Source organism: Pelophylax lessonae (genome assembly GCF_965119305.1).
Source record: "Pelophylax lessonae genome assembly, chromosome: 8".
In the NCBI taxonomy this organism is placed as follows: Eukaryota; Metazoa; Chordata; class Amphibia; order Anura; family Ranidae; genus Pelophylax; species Pelophylax lessonae.
The window spans coordinates 195,729,211-195,755,892 of record NC_138775.1 but is presented as its reverse complement, the minus strand read 5'-3'; the positions used below and the strand labels follow the sequence as shown (position 1 = coordinate 195,755,892).

The window sequence follows — 26,682 nt, the reverse complement described above, 5'->3', positions numbered from 1 at the left end:
GCAGCTGAAAATCCACACCTTATAAGAAACGCAAGGAGCGTTACAGAGACACAACAAATATATGGAAGAAGATGCTCTGGTGAGATGAGACCAAAATTTTACTTTTTGGTCTAAAAGCTAAACGCTATGTGTGGCAGAAAACTAACACTGCACATCACCCTAAACACACCATCCCCACCGTGAAGCATGGTGGTAGCAGCATCATGTTGGGGGGATGCTTTTCCTCAGCAGGAACAGTGAAGCTGGTCAAAGTTAATGGGAAGTTGGATGGAGCCAAATACAGGGAAATCTTAGAAGAAGACCTGTTAGTCTGCAAAAGACTTGATAATGGGGCGGAGGTTTACCTTTCAGCAGGACAATGAACCTAAACATACAGCCAGAGCTACAATGCAATGGTTTAGATAAAAGCATATTTGTGTGTTAGACTGGCCCAGTCAAAGTCCAGACCTAAATCCTATGGAGAATCTGTGGCAAGACTTGAAAATTGGTGTTCACAGACGTTCTCTATCCAGTCTGAGAGAGCTTGAGCCATTTTGCAAAGAAGAATGGGTAAAAATGTCACTCTCTAGATGTGCAAAGCTGGTAAAGACATTCCCAAATTGTACAAAGTATTCACTCAGGGGGGCTAGATACAAATGCAAGTCACACTTTTCAGATATTTATTTGTAAAAAAAAATGTGAAAACCATTAATAATTTTCCTTCCACTTCACAATTATGCGCCACTTTGTGTTGGTCTATCACATAAAATCCCAATAAAATACATTTACGTTTTTGGTTGTAACATGATCAAATGTGGAAAATTTCAAGGGGTATGAATACTTTTTCATGGCACTGTATGTGTGTGTATTCAGGACATGTAGATATAAAGGAGTTACACTGAAAACAGAACATGCAGTCAAGGCTGCATCTTATTTTCATTTGTTCCCTTTAAGAGGCAGCAGCATCAGTCACATCACTAAGCTCTAGTCACTCCCTCGCTCTCCCTCATCGCCTCCTCCTCTCTCTTTTCTTCCCCTTGTTTCCATGACTTCTCGCACAGCTCTCCTTGCCACTTGAGGGTGTCCTCTCTAAGCTGGATGCCTGGGCACAGCATGGCGCTGTTTGTGGACAGCCTGCCGGGCTGTCTGCGTGCTGCAGCGTTCTGGACATTGGTGTACTCCTATTGCCTGCTCTGCGCTTGCACTGCGTTTGTCAAACTTTTCTGCAGCATTCTAATCAGGCCAAGGAGGACCTTTAAGAAGACCCCCAGAGAGGTCACCCCGAGCTGCCTAAATGACCCTTTCTTAGGCACCCACTGCTATGTGCGGATCAAGGTAAAGCCATTGTCCTGGACTAACCAACTTTTACCAGTTCTTTCCCTTCTGTCAACAGCCTTTAATTGACATGCTGAATTATTCTCGCTCCCCCCTTTCTAATACCTAGAAAACACTGGAGTAACTTTAAACTTGGATTCAGCATGGCAGCAATTAATTCTCACTTCTCTAGGCAAGCTGAATGCATCCTGCAGACACACAGTTGGATCTAGATCTAGCGTGTATTCCAGTGTTCTCACATATTATCTGCTGCTGATACACACTATCATTTATTATTGTATATTCTGCAGAGCAGACCGTAACTGATAACAAAAGCTCTGTAATTAATCTACATAGCACCCATGTATTAAACCATTTTTTCTGCAGCGCTAATGGTGATAAATTGTTAATAGACTCCAATATAAATAACATTTAATGCATGTATATTTAATACTGCTTGCCAATTACCATCGCTCGTGATTTCGAATATAAAACCCATCAACACGCGGCTTCATCTTGAATATAAAATGACCTGCTACTTTGCATAATTTGGTCCTGATATACTATGGACAGACTATTATCTATTGCCTTGTTTTAATAATGGGTCCATCTGTCATTCAGGAATCTGCTTTGGCATGATTGTCATTCACTACCTTCTGTAGTAATTGCAGATCATTGTATGAGAGATGCTGCTTGTGTCTCTAAAGTCAATACACATAGAGAATTGGCTGTGTGTTACTTTGTGTTTGGTACTCCTTCCCTCTACATAACAATGGCTCGGTCCTCCTGGTGGGATTATCCAGCATCCTTTCACCGTGCTGTCAAATGACCATGTGCATTTTTGCATATCATCTATACATGATTATTCTCCGTTTGTCTGTGTCTTGCTGTTAAGATAGGATTTTTTTTTTTTTTTTATGTATTTTTATCCAAAATCACACTTAGGCAGTTCTCAAGAGTTTAACCCCTATCTTAGTAAATGGTCACAGTTTGCTGACCTTCCCAAAAAAGGGACATTTATATCATTACGAACGTGTTGCCCAATTCATTGTCTCTCTCGTTCTCTTTGTATCGTGTGATATTTGCCTCCTCTCCTCTGAGCACGTAGCAGTTTTGCAGGTCACCTTCTTTCGCTGTGCGTTCCATGCCACGTTAGTAGAATAACAATTCCTACTGCCAAGTTGAGTGTAAACACGCAGCTAGCCTTTTCATTGAGGCAATTACTGCACCTAATAGTAATTATCCGTTCAATTGGCATCACGAGTGGGATCTAGAGCCCATGAAATGATTAAGCACTTGAGGGAAATTATTAGAAGGCGTGATATGGCTTTGTATAGCAGCTTTTTAGTAAATACATCCCATTTTTCAAGGTTATCTGTTTGTTACCAAAAAGCGTATTGTTTGCTGTCATAGAACTAATGCCAAGAGAGTTTAATGCTATATATTCTGCCATTACATAAAGTGTGTGCATAGTTCTTTTGCCAAACAGAGATAAAAAAAATGGCAAAGAGAGTTACAGCTGGCATTTTAATCTGGCTGAAAATATAGGACTGTACCTTGGGCAGTGGACCAAATTATTGGATATCATAATCTGCACTTTAATTTAGGGTTTTCTAGGAATGCATGGATATATTTTTACTTGTATAAGTGAACTATGTATTTTGTGTGTGTGTTGTTAAAAAAGCAAAGTCATATAACAACACTTCTAATAACTAAGTTATGACTTTTTAACAAGAAGCGTGACCAAAAGGGATGGAGCTTAAAAGAGAGGGGATTCATATTGCTATGATAAGACAAGAAATGTCACCTATCAGTCAATGACACGGCTTGGTTGTTGAGTAGTTTAGAGCAGATGCCATTGAAGTGTCATGCTACACTTCATATATGGTTGCCACAGAAGTGCAGTGAAAGAGCAGGTTATACATCTTATACTGTCTAATTTTAGGACATCTCAACTGTATTTCAATGTTATAAATTAGATACTGCTGCGGTTTTGCAAAGGTCCCACATAAGGACAAGTCACAGCTTGTTAAAATGTTAACCTTCCACATTTCATTCCTGTGACTGCATATTTCTACACTTCAATAAAGAAGCTTTGTTGCTATCCCATTGCGGTGTGTGGCTGCCTTTTCCAAGTTTCCTTGTTTGTCGTTGTGGCGAGACTGGCCAGCACTTCTGGGGTTACCTTCTGTGAGATCTCCTTGGCTCGTCTGGAGCGGTGATTTCTCCTCTGCCTTTTTGCTTTAAGCCTATAATAAGACTCACCTGTAGGTACAGTAAATATCTTCTAAAAGTGCATGCATGATGTCACTGGCGCATGCGCACTGCACTCTCAATGGATGGCTTGCCGTCCATAGAAAGAGCTGTGCCTACCACACACATGTGAGGGAGTGACGTCATCACGGCTCAGCCAGTCAAACAGCCCACGAGCTTGCAAACCCGAAAGGAAGATCAGGTGAAGGTGGAAGCCAAGAGGGAACTGTGAGTGCTTTGTTTTCAGGTAAATCTTTCATAATCTGCTAGCAGACAATTCATGAAAACGCTTTACATAAACAGTATATCGCACATTTACATGAAGGTATGCCCTCAAGGAGCTTACACAATCCAAAGTTGCCTACCTCACATAGATACAAATAAGGGTCACAATAGACAGGAGCCAATTACCCTACCAGAATGGCTTTTAAAATGTGGAAGGAAATCCATGCAAGCAGTTGGAGAATATTCAAACTCCTAGTAGTGCTATGATTGGGATTCCAGCCAATGACCCTAGTACTCCAGGACAGACATGATAACCACTTAACCACTGCACTGATGCGGTGTGGAAGAGTCCCGGGTGATTTTGCCCATATTTTCTGGACCTGTCATCGTCAGGTTCTGTGAGGAAGTACTAGCTCTTATCCATTTGGTTACTGCCATATCTCTACAACTGTCCATGTCTATTTGTATATATGGTCTTATTGCACATTTAATTCCCATTTTCCCACCGTTGCCTGGTGTACCCTTGTTGGTTTGCTCCTGTTTTACGCCAGGAAAGCCATTGCGCTCCACTGGAAAAAGTCCCAACCTCCATCCTATTTTTTTTGGAAACTACTGGTCAACAACAGTTTGTCTCTTTTTAAGGATACATATGCTAATAGAGGCTGTCCCAAAAATTACGATGGTCCAAGGGGCTCGCTGAGCTTTCCACGACCACGGATACACCCTCCATTTGATGTGACTCCCTCTAATGTCATGGATTGGGTAACTGTCGTCTTGACGTCGTTTCACTGTTTTTTTTTTTTTTTAATATGTATGTTGTTGCTCATGATATTCCTCAGTCTAAGGGAGCCTTCTTTCTCTTTACAGTGACTCTCCAATTGTTTTGCTGCCTATTATTCTGCTGTATACTGTGGACTGTATCCACTGCGAGGGTCCCTCTGACACTAATGTTTTCTATTTATGTCTGTTCTGTATTTGTGCCATAAAAAATCAATAAAATGATTTTTCAAAAAAAAAGAACCACACAGATGGTATCAAATGTTCATTCAAGAACCTTCAAATGGGGCATGAACAAGAAGGTGTTCTGAAATGATATATGTGGTATCCCATGTGCGCCTAACAGCTGACTGCTTAGTAAGACCCAAAACTGCTATAACCATAAGGCTTTCACCCATATTTCCATGGAGAATCCAGCAGAGATAATGCAAATACTAGGCAGCCAGAGGAAGTTTGCTGAGTCATGAAATTGCAGACATCCTTCATCATTGAGCACTGGCATTAGAGTGTCTTCTTTTCAGTTACTGGGTTGCAGATAAGAATGTGCACTCGTATCTTAGCCTTAAAAGATAAAGAACCGCCATCTATCAGAAAAAGGACATCATTCTTTCCACCGCACACTGATGTTAAACAGTTTATGTTTTAAACTAAAGTACTGTAGATTTGGGGGAATACACCCCTGAAGGGACCATACAGAAGGCTTTATACTTCCAGTCAGACATTCTGGTGTACAGAACCTTATGGTACTGATCAAAATCTAGTTATTAGAGCTGGGGGCTAGGGATTTTACCTGCCTTTGGCCCAAAAATTCAGCAATGGTTCAGGTGTACTACTGTACATACTGCAGGGCCTTTATTAAAGCGGAGTTCCACCCGAAATTTATACTTACCTCCATCTTCTCGCTCCCGGTCACCTGAAAAACAAACGGATAATCACAATTTTTTTTTTTCACTTACCTTTTAGAGAAAATATACTCACCTTACTTCCTTCTTCCTCCCCTCGGCGGCCACGGCGATTCGTCACTTCCTGGCTTTTGCAATGATTCCTGGGAGCTGAACGTCATCGCTCCCAGGAATCATTGCGCCTGCACCGGCCCCGACGTCAGTTCCGGGGCGCGCCCAGAAGCTGTGGAGGGATGACGCGCGCGACCCGGAAGTGACGTCGGGGCCGGTGCAGTGCATCGTGGGACCGAAGAAGAAGGAAGAGGACGCGGAAGAGGATCGCGCTGGCTTCAAGCTGCCCACACCTGAGATGGCAGCGCTGGACAAGACAATTTCAAGGTAAGTATTTCTCCTGAAAGGTAAGTGCAACCCGGGACAGATCAGAGGCTAGCCATTGTGGAATGTGCTAGCCCTGACTGTCCCTGGGGTATTTTTATAAAAAAAATGTATAATCAGGGTGGAACTCCGCTTTAAGTTTCATTACAACTTCTTCTTACCTAATTCTGGCCTTGAGACAGGGTTGAATTAACCATTAGGTTAAATAGGCATGTGCTCAGAGCCCCAAGGGAAGGGGCCGGGGGCATCACAGAGTTTTTCCCCTAGCTTTCATGTCCTTAAATTATAAGCGCAGTTTAAAATAAAGTACCCAAATATTTTTTGCCAATTTTCTCTTAGCTGACTGATCTAATCTTCCCCTTCCAAAGAGGTATACTTACTAAGATTTGACAGCTGCAGCCTTGCGGATTTTGTTAAATACCATAGCATGCCCTCGCTCTCATGGCCATGCATGCGCAAAACATCCCCAGAGTCTACCTAGTCTGGGGCTAGTCTACCTTCTTATTTCTGACCAGAAAAAAATAATTATTTTTAATTATCATTTATCAAAGAAGTAATTTCCCTTATTATTCCTAAATAAAAGACCTCAGTCAGTTGCCTAATTTTGATCCATGCTTTTATTCTGGAGTAGGACTTTATTTTAGTTGCAGGACCTGGGGCTGGCCTGGAAGAAAACTGCAGAAGGTTTACAAATATTCAAACTTCAAACTTTTGAAGGCAATTTGACATACTAGATTTTAGTTAGGGGTATCAGAGTAAAGGGGCTGAATACAAATTGCACGCCACACTTTTCAGATATTTATTTGTAAAAAAATGTTGAAAACCATTTATCATTTTCCTTCCACTTCACAATTATGTGCCAGTTTGTGTAGATCTATCACATAAAATCCAAATAAAATACATTTACATTTTTGGTTGTAACATGACAAAATGTGTAACATTTCAAGGGGTTTGAATACTTTTTCAAGTCACTGTATTTTGGGGAGAATGTACAAATGGTGTCCAAGACACTCTTTATAATTCTTTCCTGGTGCCTCCATGGCAGCATACACATGGTTGGTTGGTCCCCCCCCCAATCAACCCACAGGACCACTTTAACTCTATAAAAGAAAGAGCCAGCCTCCCCTCACGTCATTCTTTTTTCTGTCCTCAAGCCTGCAGGATAACTATATGCCGGGCGGCAAGTTGGTCATCTTTTACCACCTTCGAGACACACTATAGTCTAGATCCAGCCACACTTACTTTCCACAACTTTGGGAAAAAATCTCTACAGTTGTCTGTTTTGTAATCAAAATTAAATAAGGTTTTTTTGCAGCAACCCTCCCTGTGAGCAAGTTATTTACCCTGTGTATGCTGCCATGGAGGCACCTGGAAAACGGAAAATTAAATACTTACCGTTCCGTAATTTTCCTTTCCAGGTGCCTATCCATGGCAGCATACACAAGGTAAATAACTTGTTCACAGCTCTAATCCTTCATGTTTGAGGCTAGTTACAAGATGACGTGGGGGGGGGGGGGGGTGACTCTTTCTTTTATAGGGTTAAAGTGGTCCTGTGGGTTGCTTGGGGGCGGAACCAACCATGTGTATGCTGCCATGGATTGGCACCTGGAAAGGAGAATTACGAAAAAGTTAAGCATTTAATTTTAAATTATTGGACAGTCTTTAAAATCGTGGAGGTACCCTGGAAAAGCAATCTACTGTATCTGGCTGCTACCTTGATTATCTTTTGCAGTTTCATTTGTGTAGTCTTAGGTTGGCCATGGTTTTTGTAATCTACTGCTTTCTAGAATGTTAAATTGTTGGAACCACTATATCACATGACCTGTAACTCATTTTTTTTTCTTTGTATTTACCTCTTACAAATACTGGTTTGAATAGAACTCTGTTGGGCCTCCTTATCGAAATTGTGCTTGCTGCAGATTCAGTTATCACTCAGCAACAGGTACAAGAATCGGTCAGAGGCCAGCATTGAGGTCGGAGTGCCAATATTGTTAGTTTTAAAGGGAACTACCACTGGAAAACTGTTAATGCTTTATGGAATTCCACAGATTAAGTTTCAAAGTGGAACATAACCTACGAAAATGCAAACAGGCACGAGTTTTAGAGCAAAAGAGACATGCTGTGCCCCATTAAAGTTACTTGCCTGCCTGTCTGCACTGTACACTGAGTGATGCATGCGCAGCCCAGTGTATGAATTTCAGCAATGCCGGGATGACTGAACGTCATCTCAGCCCAGCGAATGAAAATGTGTGGGGATCAATACCTGGAAGCTGATGTGCTGAAAATGTCAGTGGCCAGTGTGGAGCACCAGGACATCGTAGTGCTGGAGAACAGGTAAGTAAAGGTCCACTTTCATGTCTTGTCAGTGAATTATAGGAGGGTCTTGAGGGACACCATTGTTAGGTTGTGCTTACGGCATCAGTAGCCCTTAAAGTGATTGTAAACGATCACCTTGTAATACAACCCACTCATTTTAAAACAGAAATGCAAGGAAAAACATTTGTGTATACATATAAAAACACATAGAAACCTTTTTTATAAGTGATCACATTCCCTCTGTTCTCAGCTGCATAAGAGCTGGGGGGAAGAGAAGCAACAGTACACCAAGCTTCCCAGTGAAAGGCTGTGCAGGGGGAGGGCGTGTCAGAACAAGTCTAATCATTGGAGGAGAGCAGGCTGATTTCCCAGCACAGCTAAATAACTGACCACGGTGTGTTCTCATGCTTAGTGTGGTAAGTTCCTAAAAGGAGAGCAGAGGCACTAGGAGGAACACCAGGGATTTCACACAAAGGAAGCAATACAAAGAGAACCGGATACTTTCTCATACAAGCACACAGTACAGCAGGCACATATCAGGAATATCAAATGCAGGGATAACACACACACTTTAAAGCGCAGTTCCACCCAAGAACTCCTGACATGCCACATTTGCCATGTAATTTTTTTTCTGGGGGGGGGGGGGGGGGGAAGCGGGTACCCTAGGTTTGACAGGTCCCCGTTCCCACTTCCGCTCGGGCCGCCTAGGCAGCTCAAGCAGAAGTTCTCCTCTCCCCCTCCCTCCCTGCAATCTCAGAAAAGTCCCAGAAAATTGCCCGTCCACTCACGAAGCGCAGCGCGACTAGCACCTGTGCAGTGCGCACACAGGTAGGAAGCCGCAAGCTGTCACAGCCGGGTGCCCACACTAGTGATGCCGGTGTCGGGGAGAGCCGAGGGAGAAAACCAAGGCTTCAGGCAGCCGCATCACTGGATCATGGGACAGGTGAGTGTGTGTTTATTAAATGTCAGCAGCTACACTTTTTGGAGCTGCTGACTCTTAATAAACACAAAAACGGCTGGATCTCCATTTAAGCTAGTCCCATCATGAGATATTTTGCTTAGACAAAAATACATCAAATTAGGAGACTTGGAAATGTTTTACTACACTGGGACATTCGAATCCAAGGTGATGCTGAAAATGTAATATTTTGGATATGAACTGTTGACTCAAAATACTGTGCACATCACTGTAAGAGAGAAGGTAAGCAAATTACAAGAACTGAATCATATTGATTCTGTGAAATCCTATCTACTAATTGTAACTTGTTTCTATGCTAGTAGCTGAAGCTTATGTTTCAATAATGGAATCAGTGTTAGTGCCGGTTCACACATATGCGATGCGGGAACCCTGCAAATCCACTGCGCTTCCTGCATCACATTCGACTCGCAGGCAGTTCACACTGCCATATGCGAATCGCTGGGGGTGTCAATACAAAGTTACCGACACCCCCAGATCAGTTCGCATAACACAGTACAAACTGTCGGTTCGGACATGAATCGGATTGCATAGGTGTGAACCCCCATGCGATCCGATTCTGGTGCGGACCAAAAATAGGGTCCTGTGCGATTTTGGACCGAATGCGATGCAAATTCAGCCACACGATCTGTATGGCTGTATTCGCAATGCACAGACATCTCATGTGAATTTCAGTGGTGTGCTGCGAATCACATGCGATGTCTGACATCGCTGAAGTGTGAACCGGCACTTAGCATTGTTTTCTATAATTGCATTTTGAAGGATACATTTTTATTACATTTTTTACATACAGAACTTTACATGCAAATGTCAAACTGGATGTGACCTGTTACAGGCAAGGCATACTTTTGGTGTTGGTTGCTGCCATGATTTGACTCCCAGAGGTAATGCTAGTTTCAAGGCAGGTACTGTATATCATTGTTTGTAATGTTGGATGGATGTATTCTGCCTTGAGAACGGAAATTGCCCTGCTGTCAGTGGGAGTAAACAATGGCCAAGAATCAGTTTTCAGTGGGAGTAAACAATGGCCAAGAATCAGTTTTCAGTGGAAGTAAAACAATGGCCAAGAATCAGTTTTCAGTGGAAGTAAAACAATGGCCAAGAATCAGTTTTCAGTGGGAGTAAAACAATAACCAAGAATCAGTTTTTAGTGGGAGTAAAACAATGGCCAAGAATCGGTTTTCAGTGGTAGTAAAACAATGGCCAAGAATCAGTTTTCAGTGGGAGTAAAACAATGGCCAAGAATCAGTTTTCAGTGGGAGTAAAACAATGGCCAAGAATCAGTTTTTAGTGGGAGTAAAACAATGGCCAAGAATCAGTTTTCAGTGGAAGTATGGAAATCCACAGGGTTGGGTATGAGTGTCAGTAGGAGGAATAGTGCCCCATCATTGGTATAAGTGCACCACTTAGAATAATGCACCATTGTTAGTAGGAGGATTGATGCCACAAGCAGGGCTGCTGTTATAAATCATGGGGCCATTACGGCCTACCTGACAGCATGCATTCAGGACCACTCACCATTGCCTGCACACCTGCTGAATTAGGATCAGTGTTAATACAGCCACTGTGTCTCCTTAGATTAACAGGCGACTCCAGCTGCATGAAGAATCCACTCATTCACAGGGGCAGAGTTATCTGTGTGAATGAGTACTTGTTTGGTTGGGGGGGGGGGTAAAACCCCCATGGTTGAGTTGTGCTCTTTCCTCCCACCAACCGCTACCCCCATTTGGCAACAGAGGCATTGGCTGTGGGTGTACATATGTCCCAGCCACGATGCTATGCTTCGTAGCAATGGCATAAATTATAGAAAGCAAGCACATGTGAATAAGTCCTTAATTTTTTTTAATGATTTTTTGGAATTTTCGTTTTTTTACTTTTTTTTTTAAATTGTATTTATTTATTTTTTTACATTTTGTAACTTCCCTTTTTGGAGGGATGCCTTGGTGAACTGTCAGGGGTCTAAACAGACCCCTAATGTCTCACATTTGAGACTGAGGACATAAATTCATCAAGTCCCTTTCTCTGCAGTCATAGCTGTACATATGAATGCATAGGAAGTGCTCTAAGACTTCCTGTTCATTTACAAACTGAAGCATAGTAAATACAGTTTAGTATGCTTCAGTGATGAATGGACACAGAAGCGATCGGTACTGATTGCTCACTGCGTTCATGCAGGAAAGGAAGGGGCTGGTATATATGACATTTTTACTGACCATTCCCCCCGCTCTCCATCCCAAAACATCCTCCTGTGTACCCACAGCAGCTACCGGTGGGAGAGGAGAGGAGGGAAGCCGGCAGTGCTGTGGTAGCAAAGAGGAACACAGGGGAGCCCAGACAGAAGATGGAAGGGGGGCACAAAGTATAGGTAGGTTCTGGATAGTAAATGGATGGGGGCGCAGATACTAGAACAGATTCCCCTGCAGTGCAGCTGGCGGAAGAAAAAGGAGTAGAAGCTGGCAGTGCTATAGGGGAAGCACAGTTGCCAACATTTGAAAAAAATTTCCAGGGACACTTTGCAGTACAGCTATCAATTACTTACCACACCCACTTCCCTGAAGCTCCGCCCACTATGCATAATTAATCTACGCCTACTTGTCATCAGATTGTAGGGTCTACTCAATAAAGAGAGAATTACAGGAAATTGAAAAGGGAGGTGCATATATAATTAATTATATCATAAGTGATACATGCTCATTGAAAACACTTTGGTTACATTTGCCCTCCCTTAAGGCTGAAATTGTCATTTAAAATGGTTCTTTCAATATATGCTTTTCCAAGTTTTAATGCATAGCATTATTTTTGTAAGCGAAGCCTTGCACTCATAAATCCTATGTTTATTTTTGATGAAGGGTAGTAGGTGCAGAATAAGTTTCCTTGTAGTCCTGTTGTTTAATTTCAGGAAGTGCCTCTGCCTATCTCTTACGTTTTCTCCTTTGAATGTTTCTACTTGTCAGAGGTTGGCCCCCAAACCCATTCAAAATTAAAGATTTTCTCCCCTTCCACAGAAGATCTTCATCCCCTGCAAGGGGCAAGTAGTGTCCAGCAGCACTTCCGGGTGATGGTCCATCTCTGCTCTGCAGCTGACTGTGGCAGCCGGTGTCAGCGAGGCACTGCTTGAACAGGTGCCTTTGATTTAAAACTGGCACCAGGCAGCGCCATTACATAACTGTGCATGTGCCCGCTCGGCCGAGCTTGTACGAGCTTTCCCAAAACCGGCAGGCGTTGGAACGGCGCATGCGCAGTTAGGATGTCGGCCCACAACCATTTTTTTACGGGCACCTGGTGCCCGTAACGGGCATTTACAGACAGCCGGGACAAATTAAATTACCCGGGACAGGGTCCTATTTGCCGGGACTGTCCCTGCTAAATTGGGACAGTTGGTAGGTATGGGGGAAGGCACAGGAGGATCGATGTCAGCAATAAAGCAGTACAGCTGGCCCCCCTGCTTGGCAGGGGCCCGGGCCCCCTATTGAACTGTTGGGTACCGGTACAAAAGGACCAACTGTATTGCCTTATTAGCTGCCCTGGTTTCAAGGGCCAGTTAAAAGCAGATATTGGACAAGGCTTGAATGAAGAATGATGAAATATGATGAAATGCACTCCAGTAAAACATTAAGCTTATATTTAAAGCAGAACTGATCCTTCCTATTTTTTACAGCCAAGGAAGTTGCCATCTTGGCCTCTATTTGGTCTGCAGTTTCCATGGTGCTACACATGTGATCAGTTATGACACTAGACATTTGATGGTGTGACAGGCTAAAATTGTAGCTTCCTTCACTGTAAAGGATAGGAGGGTTTCCTTTTGCATTAATTTCCATCTGGTGCATTTGCATGCTCCATGCACTAAATAACGATCCTTTGTAATAAAGTACAAGTGTCTCTGCGTCCAGTCCCTGCTGTGTCCGTGGGAATGCGCTACTGCGCATGTGCCCCACGGACAGCCGTTGGGACTTGGAGCGCAGAGACTTCGGGCGGCCGGGCGAAACTGTTGAAGCGGCGGGTGTGCGCGGGCACGCGGCGGGTGCGCGCTCGCGTGGACTTACTTCTAAGCGGCAGTGGCCATTACAAGTGGCGGCGGACGAGCGATGTCAAGCAAAAGCCGCTCGGTCAGCTCTGCGCTTGTCTCCGATGTTGCTAGGCAACAGGGACACTATGCGCAGAGCTGGCTACGTCATGCGGCTCTCGCGTTGTTAGAAAAAAAAACTAGATAAGCGAGAGCCGCTCATGTCCCGACGTTGCTAGGTCAACAGGGATGCAGAGCTGACAAAGTCATGCGGCTCTCACGTGATTTAAAAAAAAAAAACGTTACAAGGGAGAATGGCTCAGTAAGAACTGTGCATGTCTCCGAGGTTGCTAGAGCAACAGAGACGCAGTGCACAGTGCGTGACAGGTCGGACAAGGAGGCTGATGGAGAGACTTAAAGATATTAAAAGGACATTGAATGAGGAAACTTATACTTGGAATTGCATGAGGAAACTTATACTTGGCAAACCCTTTGACTGTAATTATTGTGGTGAAAAAAGCGAATAGAGCCATGATTCATTTTTAAAGGAAAAAAGCTGCTGCTGTCAGGAAAAGGATCATTTAAACAGAGGAAAAAAACTGTTACACTCAGCAAAGCAAATCTGCGACTGTAGAAACGCTGTTAAAGGGACATTGCCTAATTAAATTCTACCATTGTAAGGGACATTTATAAGCAAACTGACTTTAGTAGCAAAGTACTCCTTACTGGAACAAGTCTGTTTTTTACAAATGTTTGACCACATATGTTCTAGCGCCCGTTAATTTAACGGGCTTAATGTCTAGTAACTATAATACCCTGCTAAATCAGGTACAGTAATCAAACAATGACTGTGAAAAAAATAAGTTTACATTTCTTGCACTTTTGCATAAAGCAATAGATGACTTAAAAGAAACCTGTAATTCATGCCAGCCAGGACATGTAACAACACAGCTGCTGTAAGGCAGACTTCATAAGGTAACCTCGATGGTACTTGCCCACATCCCCCATCTGGAGTGATGTCACCATAGATGCTCTCCAAGGTCAGCGCTATTTCATCTAAAGGTGAAAATGTTTCCAGTCATATGCCAAATCATTCTGGGCATCTCTCTCACTTATGACAGTAGTGCCAAATCCATTTGAAAGGACTGAGAAATTCAGTGCTGTTGGTGGTATTTCTCAGCCTTTCCACCCAGAGAGATATTATAGATATCAAACTTGGGGAGGCTGGCTTTGATGGCTCCCATAGGGATTATTCCCTGTATGGTGACGGATGCATCATTGGTTGTGGTTTCTATGGCAACAGGAGAACGTCTGGTTTGCTGGCACTAAATGTAATAGGGCAGAAAATAAAAGGGGTTTGTATAAGGCAGAGAAATCAGACAATGTTTATGAAATAAAAAAAAGTTTTTTTTTTTCTGGCATTCGTGGGCAGAAATAAAAAAACACCTAATAAGATTTTTCTACTATAACGGCTTACTTCTTATTATGACAGTTTTTTCTTTCTTTACAAAACAGCAAATAATAAATTGACAGCTCCCAGTTCTACAAGCTCTTGTTTTCTGATGAGTACGTTTTCATACGTGAGCTGACAATACTGGCCCCTATTTTTTGAGGATATGGCCTGAATCCTTGGCTCCTTGTCACATTTCCAGCTCTAAAGAAATGCTCTGCATCCAGCTTATTCCGACCAATGACATGCTCTCAGTAGCTTTAACTCAAGAGCTTCTTGCACCCTGAGAGCAATCAGCTACTATCACACAACCCTCTTCCCCTGGTATCCATCATAAACAGGTTCCATACCCCCCAATATGACCCACTCCTTATGGTAATGAAACCTCTACTTCTGAACATCTGTGCACTCTGAAGCTCCATTCACACTGCTGCATCATGGGATCCACATGACATGTCAAATTCAACGTTTTTAACCGGTTGCCGACCGCCGCAAGTAAATATACTGCGGCGGTCAGCCCCGGCCAGGCAAAGTGACGTACCGGTACGTCACTAGCCTGTCACTTCCTCGTGAGCCAATAGCGGGCGAGCGCGCGCCCGCCCCGGCTCGTTCCCTGGGAAGTCCATGCGTGTGACCGGTGGACCCGATGTCCGCCGGTCACTCGCGATCGTCCGCCGTGAAGGGAGAAAGGCAGGCGGCTGATGTAAACAAGCCGCCTGTCATTCTCCCCTGTGTAGGAATGGTGATCATACGGTTCCTACACCAGTAGCCATGTCCAATCACAGTAAGAAGCACGCCCCTAGGGACACACTTAACCCCTCCTTCCCCAATAAAGTTAACCCCTTCCCTGCCAGTGTCATTTTGCAGTAACAGTGCATATGTATAGCACTGATTACTGCAGTAATGTCACTGGTAACCCCAAAAGTGTCAAAAATGTCAGTCAAGGGTCCGATCTCTCCGCCGCAATGTCGCAGTACCGCAAAAAAAATCACAGATCGCCGCCATTACGCGTTAAACAAAAAACAAAAATGGCAGAAATCTTTCCCTTAGTAAACGCAATAACTTTTGTGCAAACCAATCAAAATACACTTTTTGCGATTTTTTTTTTTACCAAACATAGGTAGCAGAAAACAAATTGGCCAAAAATGTAAAAAAAACTTGATTTTTACATTTTTTTGGAGAATTTCATATAAAAAAATGTGAAAAATATTGTTATTTTTGCAAAATTGACGCTCTTTTTTTGTTTATAGCGCAGAAAGTAAAAATTGCACAGGTGATCAAATACCACCAAAAGAAAGCTCTGTTTGTGGGAAAAAAAGGACGTCAAATTCGTTTAGGTACAGCGTCGCACGGCCGCGCAATTGTCCGTTAAAATCACGCAGTGCCGAATCGCAAAAAAAGCCCTGGTCAGGAAGGGGGTAAAATCTTCCGGGGCTTAAGTTAAATAACAAACATGTTATACTTACATTCTCTGTGCATTGGTTTTTCACAGCACAGCCCTGATTCTCCTCTTCCCGGGTCCCTCGCCAGCGCTTCTGGCTCCTGCTGAATGCTCCCACAGCAAGCAGCTTGCTCTGGGGACACCCAAGCAGGCGCTCTCCCGACTCGTGGCTCTATGTGTCCATTCAAACACAGAGCCGCAGTTCAGCACCACCCCCTCTGTCTCCAAAATTGGCTAACTGGCCAATGGCTCCCACTGCTGCCAAAAGCCAACCAGGAGTGTGAGTCCCCCGGGAAGGAGTCGGGAGGGGGCTCATGTAAGTAATAGGGTGGGTCTGGCGGGCTCCTGCATACAGAAGGTTTTTTACCTTCTTGCATAGAATGCATGAAGGTAAAAAACCTTGTGCCTTTACAACCATTTTACCTGATACTACACAAGTCGTTCTGACTTTAGAAAAGGTTCCTGCACTACTTTGGTCCGACTGCAATTTCAGCCCTTATACAGGCTCCTTAATCCCATACTAGTTGGATCAAGTTGGAAGGAATTTGTAGGTCAAAGTTGTAGGCAAAACATATGACTTTGCCGTCGCAGCAATGTGAACTGAGCCTAACAAAGAGTTTATTTAGCTGTAGTACCTTATGGAGCAGGTCATGATGGTTGGGCTAAGACTCTCCCTTGTTAACATATTATGAGTTTTTCTTTTTTTTTACTTAAAGGCGTTCTATGATCACAGCATACACTTTCATTTTATAATATCAGTGATAACAATGCGATCAATAGTCATAATTGACAATCTAATATAAGCTTTCTTGAAAAATCTCCTTTTATGTTGTGAGTGCTGCCTGTCTCCATCTCTTTCCACAACCTCCTGGATTTCCTGCATGCTTTGTGGCTTCCACTCTATTTACTTTCAATATCTAAGGACTACATATCCCATGGTATCTTACTGCCTGCAAGCTGTGCTTCCTGTACTGACTCCACCTACTGAAACTCCTCCTCTCGGCACCTCTGTAGTTCAGAAGGCAGGCTCTGTGAAATGTGTAAAACAACAACAAGAGAAGTGCTCATTACCACTAAAAATGATTTATTTAAATAAAAGGACAATATACATTATATTTACAAACGTATGATGTATACACGCATATCAATACAATGGAACCAATCGCCTCCAGGACTGCTGGGATGCACCAATGATGCCAGGAGACCTGGTGATGTCCGTTTAAAGTCTGGCTGGCGCGTTTCGAGGGAGCACCCTCTTCCTCAGACCTGAACTCTGAGGAAGAGGGTTTCTCCCGAATACCACTTGAGCGCAGGAGAAATACTTTTTTGGACTATCTGTAAAATGTGTGACACAGCTGTGCCTAATCACAGGGCATAGTGACTATGTGTCACAGAATTCAAGTAAATATGTGAGGATCTTCAAAAATAAGTTTACAAATTTAGTTCAGATTATTTGGAGCAGGCTAGAAAAAATTTAGAATCAGTGCAGAAATGAATATATGATTTTATATTTTGACTATAGATACACTTTGAAAGCTTTCTGACTGTTGTCTAGAGAGGCCAAAATGGGTCAGACCGGATTATGGGTAGGCTTCTAATACATTGGACCTGCAGCTCCTTGTTGCTAAGTAACAGTGATGTAGGTCTCTGCTGCTTATACTTCAAAAAAAGAAAACAAATAATATAACAACAAATTGATAAACAATATAGAACATATGTTAATGGAAAAGCAAATAAATATACAGTGGATTAACTCTTCACTCTACTAAATTACCAAAAGTATTGGGACGCCTGCCTTTACAACCTGCTCTGCTCTAATTCATCCCATAGGTGTCCTATCGGGTTGACGTCAGGACTCTGTGCAGGTCAGTCAAGTTCCTCCACCCCAAATTCGCTCATCCATGTCTTTATGGACCTTGCTTTGTGCACTGGTGCGCAGTCATGTTGGAACAGGAAGGGGCCATCCCAAAACTGTTCCCACAAAGTTGGGAGCATGAAATTTTCCAAAATGTCTTGATATGCTGACGCCTTAAGAATTCCATTCACTGAAACTAAGGTTCCAAGCCCAACACCTGAAAAACAACCCCACACTATAATACCCCCTCCACCAAACCAGTGCACAAAGCAAGGTCCATAAAGACATGGATGAGCAAGTCTGGGGTGGAGGAACTTGACTGGCCTGCACAGAGTCCTGACCACAACCCGATAGAACAGGGTGAACTCAAGCAGAGACTGTAGCCAGCTCTTCTCATCCAACATCAGTGCCTAACCTCACTAAGGTGCTTCTGGAAGAATGGTCAAACATTCCCATAGACACACATTTCTAAACCTTCTGGACAGCCTTCCCAGACTAAGACTGAGATGCCATTAAAGTTCATGTGCCTATAAAGGCAGGTGTCCCAATACTTTTGGTAATATAGTGTACATTCATGTTGTGATTGCCTGAAATCCAAGCATGTGGAAAAGCAAGTTAAATAAAATTAAAAACTCAGAATAAAGGTCATTACGGAGGTGCTCTTTAACCAGTTTCGGACCAGAAGGATTTGCCCCCTTAATGACCAGGCCATTTTTGCGATTCGGCACTGCATTACTTTAACGCAAAATTGTGCGGTCGTGCGACGCTGTACTGAAATAAAATTGATGTCCTTTTTTCCCTACAAATAGAGCTTTCTTTTGGTGGTATTTGATTACCTGTGCAATTTTAATTTTTTGCGCTATAAACAAAAAAATAGCGTCAATTCTGGAAAAAAAAATATCTTAAATATTTTAAAAATATCTTAAAATCGAAGTTTCTCATCCTTTTAGACCAATTTGTATTCTACTACATATTTTTGGTGAAAAAAATCGCAATAAATGTATTATGATTGGTTTGCGCAAAAGTTATTGCGTCTACAAACTAGGGGAAAGAATTAGGTAATTTTAGTTTTTTTTTGTTTTTTACTAGTAATGGCGGCGATCTTTAGCAGGACTACGACATTGAGGCGGATAGATCGGACACCTAACTGACATTTTCTACACTTTTGGGGGTACCAGTGACATTACTTCAGTAATCAGTGATAAAAATATGCATTGTTACTGTAATAATGACATTGGCACGGAAGGGGTTAACACAGTGGGTGATCAAGGGGTTAAATGTAAGCCTAGGGGAGTATTTCTAACTGGGGGGGGGGGTTGGGCTTTTTAAATGACTATAGAGACCTGTGATCCTATATAGAAGGATCACAGGCACTCTGTGATCATTCCAGAGAGAAGAATGGTCAGCTGTGTTTACAATAGCTGCCTGTCCTTGTCTCTCAGCGGGGAGCGATCACGGGTACCCAGTGGCAATCTCGGCCACCGGCCCCGTGCATCAGCTTCCCCGCTGCCAAGTGGGGGTGGGAGCGTGCAAAATTATATAAATTTTGTATGGGTACACCGTTGCATAACTGCGCAATTACCAGTTAAATTAGCACAGTGCTAAATAGCAAAAAATCACCTGGTCATGAAGTGAGTAAAACCTTCCAGAGCTGAGGAGGTTAAAAATGTCCATACCTGGAAGAAGCGCCAGACCAAAAGATAAGAGTCCAATTTAATTTACTGGTATTGTGCTAAAAGATAGCCAACGTGTTTCGGGGGTCAAAGAAACTCTCCCTTCATCAGGGCTTCAGTTAAAAATGAGAACCTTGAATGGACTCAAAGCTTTTCTGTGTGATTGCTGTATTAGAAGAGTGACTTGTCAGCATCTGCATAAGCACACAAGATAAGACCTCCATTCAAGGTTCTCATTTTTAACTGAAGTCCCGATGAAGGGAGAGTTTCTTTGACCCAAGTCCCGATGAAGGGAGAGTTTCTTTGACCCAAGTCACGATGAAGGGAGAGTTTCTTTGACCCCCGAAACACGTTTGGCTGCCTTTAGCACTAAACCAGTAAGTGAAATTGGACTCTTATCTTTTGGTCTGGTGCTCCTTCCATGTATGGACATTTTTAACCTCCTCAGCTCCGGTTTTACTCACTTCATCACCAGGTCATTTTTTCCTATAATATTACAATACCAATAAATTAAATTGGACCCTTTTATCGTTTGGTTGGCGCTCCTTTAATGTTTGCATGTTTATTTCTGGTAACCTGCTGGGGTACCCTCTGGGGGCCAGACTTGTCCGTCAAGAGTAGTCTAACCAGAGTCAGTGGGCTCTTCAAATAATTTTGTCCTCTTACTACTTTGTATAAACTTATACTGTATTAACCGCTTCCATACAGAGCAGTTAGACCCCCTTCCTGCCCAGACCAATTTTCAGCTTTCAGCACTCTCACACTTTGAATGACAATTGCTCAATCATGCTACACTGTAACCAAACAAAATTTTTATCATTTTTTTAACACAAATAGAGCTTTCTTTTGGTGGTATTTGATCACAACTGGGGTTTTTTTTTCCGTGATATAAGCAAAAAAAGAGCAAAAATTTTGCAAAAAAAAACACTTTTTTTTAGTTTCTATTATAAAATTTTGCAAAAAATTAATTTTTCTTCATACATTTGGGCCAAAATTTATACTGCTACATATCTCTGGTAAAATTAACCCAAATTAGTGTATATTATTTAGTCTGTGTGAAAGTTATTGAGTCTAGAAGCTATGGTACCAATTACTGAAAATTGATCACACCAGATGTACTGATGGCCTATCTCCTTTCTTGAGGCCCTGAAATGTCAGGACAGTACAAATACCCCCCAAATGACCCTTTTTTGTAAAGTAGACAGTCCAAGGTATTTAGTAAGAGGCATGGTGAGTTTTTTGAAGTTATAATTTTTTACCAAAATTCTTGGGAAAATGAAGAAAACATTTTTTTTTCTTTTTTTTTCCCAAAACGTTGTCAATTTATAAGCTATTTCTAACACATAGCATGTACACAGCAAAAATGACACCCCAAAATTCATTCTGCTACTCCTTCTGAGTATGGTGATACCACATGTGTGAGACTTTTACACAGCCTGGCCACAAAAAGAGACTCCACGTCCAAGTAGCACCATAAGGCGTTTTAGGAGCATAAATACACATAAAACTTTCTTACTACCTATCACACTTTTCAAGGCCCTAGAGCATCAATACAATGGAAAAGTCCACAAAATGACCCCATTTTGGAAAGCAAACACTCCAACGTATATTCTATGAGGCATTATGGGTCCTTTGAACATGTCATTTTTTTCCACAAGTTTTTGGAAAATGTGGGAAAAAAATAAGAACTTTTTTTTTTACACAAAGTTGTAAATTTATAGAATATTCCTAACACATAGCATGTACATAGCAAAAATGACACCCCAAAATACATTCTGCCACTCCTCCTGAGTATGGCAATACCACATGTGTGAGACTTTTTCACAGCCTAGCCATATAGAGGGGCCTAAACATCCAAGGAGCATCATCATGCATCCTAGCCACTTGCCTAGGCCTATTTTTGACATTTGGTGTTTACAAGCTAAAATCAGTTGTTTTTGCTAGAAAACTACTTAGAACCCAAAAACATTATATATTTTTTTTTAGCAGAGACCCTAGAGAATAAAATGGAGATTATTGCAATATTTTTTATCACACCGTATTTGCGCAGCGGTCTTCCAAACGCAATTTTTTGGGAAAAAAATCACTTTTTTAATTAAAAAATAAGAAAACAGTAAAGTTAGCCCAATTGTTTTCCATAATGTGAAAGATAATGTTACGCCGAGTAAATAGATACCCAACATGTCATGCTTCAAAATTGCGCACGCTCACAGAATGGTGACAAACTTTGGTACTTAAAAATCCCCATAGGCGACATTTTAAAAATTTCTACAGGTTGCTATCTTAGAGTTACAGAGGAGGTCTAGGGCTCAAATTATTGCTCTTGCTCTAACGATCGCGATGATACCTCACATGTGTAGTTTGAACACTGTTTACATATGTGGGCGGGGTTTCCGTATGCGTTCGCTTCTGCGCGCGAGCTCGCGGGGACAGGGCGCTTTAATTTTTTTTTTTTTTTTTTTTACTATTTATTTTATTTATTATTTTTTATTTTTACACTGTTTTTTTTAAAAAAAAAAAATTGATCATTTTTATTTCTATTACAAGAAATGTAAACATTACTTGTAATAGAAAAAGGCACGACAGGACCTCTTTTTTGTGAGATCTGGGGTCAAAAAGTCCTCAGATCTCACAAGTACACTAAAAGATAGAAAAAATAAAAAAAAAAAATTAAAAAAAAATTAAATAAAATGAAAAAAAAAAAAGGGACCTTTAAACTGGTTGCTAGGCAATGACGTTTGCCGTAGCTCCGGTCCTCCAAGACCATAGAGTCAAGTGAGGGCAAGCTTGCCCTCACTCGACATCCTGTCTGTGAGGATCTGGGACCGGATCGTTTTCCCCGCTGCCGGCGGGTCCGGTAAACGGGGAAAAGGACCAGAATGCAGCGGGAGGGGGGGGCACCTCTTCCGCCACCCCGGAAGGGTGATCCCGCGGCGAATCCGCCGCTGGGACCACCCTTATCGGAAAGCCAACCGTCCACCGTTTAAAAAAATACCAGGGTTATGGCAGCTATCTGCTGCCATAACACCGGTATTTAGGTTTAAACGGACGACGTATATAAACCTTTTTGGACTTGGACATGGTGGCTGTATGAAGGGTGACAGGTACTCGGGTACTTTGCTGGGCAGGTGACAGGTACTCTGGTACTGATGAGCAAGTGGCAGGTACTCGAGTACTCCGATAGGCAGGTGACAGGTACTCGGGTACTCTTATGGGCAGGTGACAGGCAGGTGATAGGTACTGATGAGTAGTACTGATACTGATAGGTGATACTGATACTGTACTGATGATGGGTACGGATGATCAGTACTGATACTAATAGGTGATAGGTACTGATGGGTACTGATGAGTACTGATGAGTACTGATGAGTAGTGATGGGTAATGATGAGCAGGTGGCAAGTACTCGGGTACTTCAGGTGTCAGGTACTCTGATGAGCAGGTGGAAGGTACTCGGGTACTCTGTTGGGTAGGTGACAGGTACTTGGGTACTCTGATGGGTAGGTGACAGGTACTCGGGTACTCTGATGACGGGTACTCAAAGTACCAGAGTACCTGTCGTCAGAGTACCCGAGTACCTGTCATCAGAGTACCCGAGTACCTGTCATCAGAGTACCCGAGTACCCGTCATCAGAGTATCCGAGTACCCGTCATCAGCGTACCCGAGTACCTGTCATCAGAGTACCCGAGTACCCATCATCAGAGTACCCGAGTACCTGTCCCCAGCCCATCAGAGTACCTGTCATCAGAGTACCCAAGTACCTGTCACCAGCCCATCAGAGTACCTGTCATCAGAGTACCCGAGTACCTGTCATCAGAGTACCCGAGTACCTGTCACCAGCCCATCAGAGTACCTGTCATCAGAGTACCCGAGTACCTGTCATCAGAGTACCCGAGTACCTGTCATCAGAGTACCCGAGTACCTGTCATCAGAGTACCCGAGTACCTGTCATCAGAGTACCTGATGGGCTGGTGACAGGTACTCGGGTACTTTGATGGGCTAGTGACAGGTGCTCTTTATTGGGGGGGGGGGGCAATCAGTGTGTTTGGGGTGCACTGTAATTGGTAACTAGCTGTTACCACACTCTCTTCCTCACACAGGATCAGTGTGTGAGGAGGAGAACACGGTGACAGCTAGTTACCGTGTTCTCTGATGACATTTGTGACCGGCTGTGATTGGACACAGCCGGTCACGTGGTAAAGAGCCAATTTCATTGGCTCTTTACCTAGATCGGGGATCGACTCTGTCCGAGGGACGAGCCTCGTCCCCGATCGCCGCGCTGCGCGCCCCCGGGGGCGCGCATTAAGGAAGGAACGAGCGGCTCGCGCTGGAGCCGCTCATGTGATCGGCTGTGATTGACACAGCCGATCACGTGGTAAACAGCCAATTTCATTGGCTGTTTACCTTGATCGGGGTTGGGCTCAGTCCGAGGGACGAGCCTCACCCCCGATCGCCGCGCTGCGCGCCCCCGGGGGCGCGCAGTAGCGGGGAGATCCGGGCGCCGTCATATGACGTCCGCCCGGATCGAGAAAGGATTTGTGCCGACGTCATTTGACATGACGCGGTACGGAAGGGGTTAAAGTCCCAGTGCCTATTGGATGTCATTTTTTTTTCATTGGAGTTACAGCATTAGGAAAAACAATTTAACACAGACAGGGGTGTTACAATTACTTATTTATTCATTTATGTAAAACTTGTATCCCAAGCACTGGTTTTCCAGTGCTTTTTCGTTAGACTGGCTTCTGTAGGAGACACAGCTGTACACCCTGACCAAAAGTCGGACAGTTTTTGGCCAGTGTGTACCTGACTTAACACTATCTTCTCTGCTGTTCAAGGGTGTCTAATGGCACTTTTCCACTGCAAGTACCGGCTCGGCTCTACTCGGCCCTGCTTGGCCCTGCTTGGCCTGGTTTGCTTTTCCACTGCTGGTACCGCATGGTACGGTGTTGGAACGGTTCGGTACGGTACGGTATGGTTTGCTTTTCCACTAAAGTAGTACTAAAGTTAAGTGGGTGGGATAACAACGGGGTGGGTGGGATTCTCTGACCAATCAGTGGCTAGTAGTGACTGCATGCAAAGGATTGTGGGATATGGTACCGGGTATGGTACCTGTTGGAACCACAATCGAGTAGGTACTGTTTTTGAGAGCTGTACCGTTCGGTTCCATGCAGTGGAAAAGCGCCGCCGTACCGTACCGAACCGTTCCTACACTATACCATGCGGTACCAGCAGTGGAAAAGCACAAAAGAGAGCCGAACCGTTCGGTTCCATGCAGTGGAAAAGCGCCATAACACTATCTTCTTCTCAGATTGACAATGCTTCTGTTCAAGGGTGTCTCCCTTGCTCCTCCATCCAGAGTGGAGACACGCTAAGACTGGATCAATTGGTGAAAATGAATAAAAATACGCCTAAAAAAAATAAAATAAATGCAGCCACCACATTTAAGTATTTGTAAGCTGCAAAATTGTAAATTTTTGTTTGGGGGTTACACTGCTTTTAATATGCAATTACATTAGGTCACCATTAGGGGGTGCCGTTCATGTAACAGAAATCTCAAAATCTTTAAGCGCCCCTAGTTTTCAGATGATGAGAGTGTAAAATGGGGTATTTTAACTTTTCCAGTTCTTTGCAATCTGTACGGTAGAGCTTTTCAGAGTGTGGTTTGTATGCAGGTCACATGTACACTTCTCCCTCATGTACTTCCAACTTCAAAGCACAGCACTTTAGCCTGGAGGCTTCTACCACTTCCCACTCTTTCAGAATCGCAATTGGGATCTGACCTACATTTTAATATAGTAAAAAGAATGAATTAATCTTTTTATCATATTCCCATAAATTATACAGAGCCATCTTCAGGATAAGACAGATTCATAGTTTCTGGGGTAGAACCATTATTAAAAGACATAACTAGCAATTTGAGTTGTTTAAATATGCAATGGTGTAACAAAAATAATAATGTTTCATTTCCATTGAAGCTAAAACTGAAAGTTAGAGGGAAGAGTCATCTAAAACAGATATTTCCAGGATTTGGTTCCCCCCTGGCCTTTGCAACTCTCCAGTGCCTGTTTGGGAGATCCCATTAATAGCTCTTAAAATTACATTATGCCATCTTCCTCTAAGTCGGAACTCATTTACATCATCGCTTGTCCCAAACTGTCCTGTCCCACAGTCATACAAATGCCTTTCTCAACCTTTTCAACAGAGAGGAACCCTTGAAATACATTTCTGGTCTCGGGAAACCCCTGCTTAAAATTAAAAATCTACAACTCATGGTACATTAGTGTGATGGTCAGTGGAAAGAATGGTCCTTACTCTTGTCATCATTGGGAAGAATTACCCCCTTACAGATAGCTAAAAGGAACAATGGTGGCATTGGGAACTCATCTGAGAGGCAGAAATTGTCCAGTTCTCAAGGAACCCTAGCAACCTTAGGAGGAACCCTAGGGTTCCACGGAAAATTGGTTGAGAAACCCTGCTCTAGAGGTTAGGTCAAGCTGTTGGATGTCAACGAACCCACCAAAGTGCTTTAAGGAGAAAACTTATGTTGAAACAAAGAACATTGAAAGTCCATACAGATAGAGTCAACCGCAAGAATCAACCCAATGCTGCAATCCAAGAACAATAACCACCATGCTGTCCATATTACACTTAAAATTACTAGCAGGCAGGTGATAGAGTTTTCTTGCCCAAAAAATATACACTCCATAAAAAAAAAAAGAAGCGGATGTGATGTTGACCACACACTAGACTGTGTCGAACAACCTTTCTCAAACAGGGTTCCTTAGTGGTTTCTAGGGGTTCTTTGAGCAATGGGTAACTTGTGTCTCTCAGAGGAGTAACCACTATCAACAATGATCTTTTTAGCTATCTGTAAGGAGGGTGGGCCTTCCCAATTTAACCACTTCAGCCCTTCATTTTTGCGATACGGTCCTGCGTTACTTTAATTGCATGCTCGTGCGAAGCTTTACCCAATAAAATTTATGTCTTTTTCTTCTCACAAATAGAGCTTTCTTTTGGTGGTATTTGATCACCTCTGCGGTTTTTATTTTTTGCGCTATAAACAAAAAAAGAACTATTTCTTTCTGCTATAAAACATAGCCAATAAAAAATTTAAAAAAATCTAAATTTTCATCAATTTAGGCCA

General features: G+C 42.9%; 1 protein-coding gene across 1 annotated transcript in view; it reads left to right on the top strand.

Annotated features, from left to right (window-relative positions):
• The first annotated feature begins 995 nt into the window (after window positions 1–995).
• The window catches only part of EPHX4 (epoxide hydrolase 4), a 161,448-nt gene continuing 135,761 nt past the window's right edge, over window positions 996–26,682 (top strand). The window contains exon 1 of the mRNA XM_082265967.1: window positions 996–1,314. Within this exon, the coding sequence (XP_082122093.1) occupies window positions 1,078–1,314 (237 nt within the window). The 5' untranslated portion in view covers window positions 996–1,077. The remainder of the gene's footprint in view (window positions 1,315–26,682) is intronic.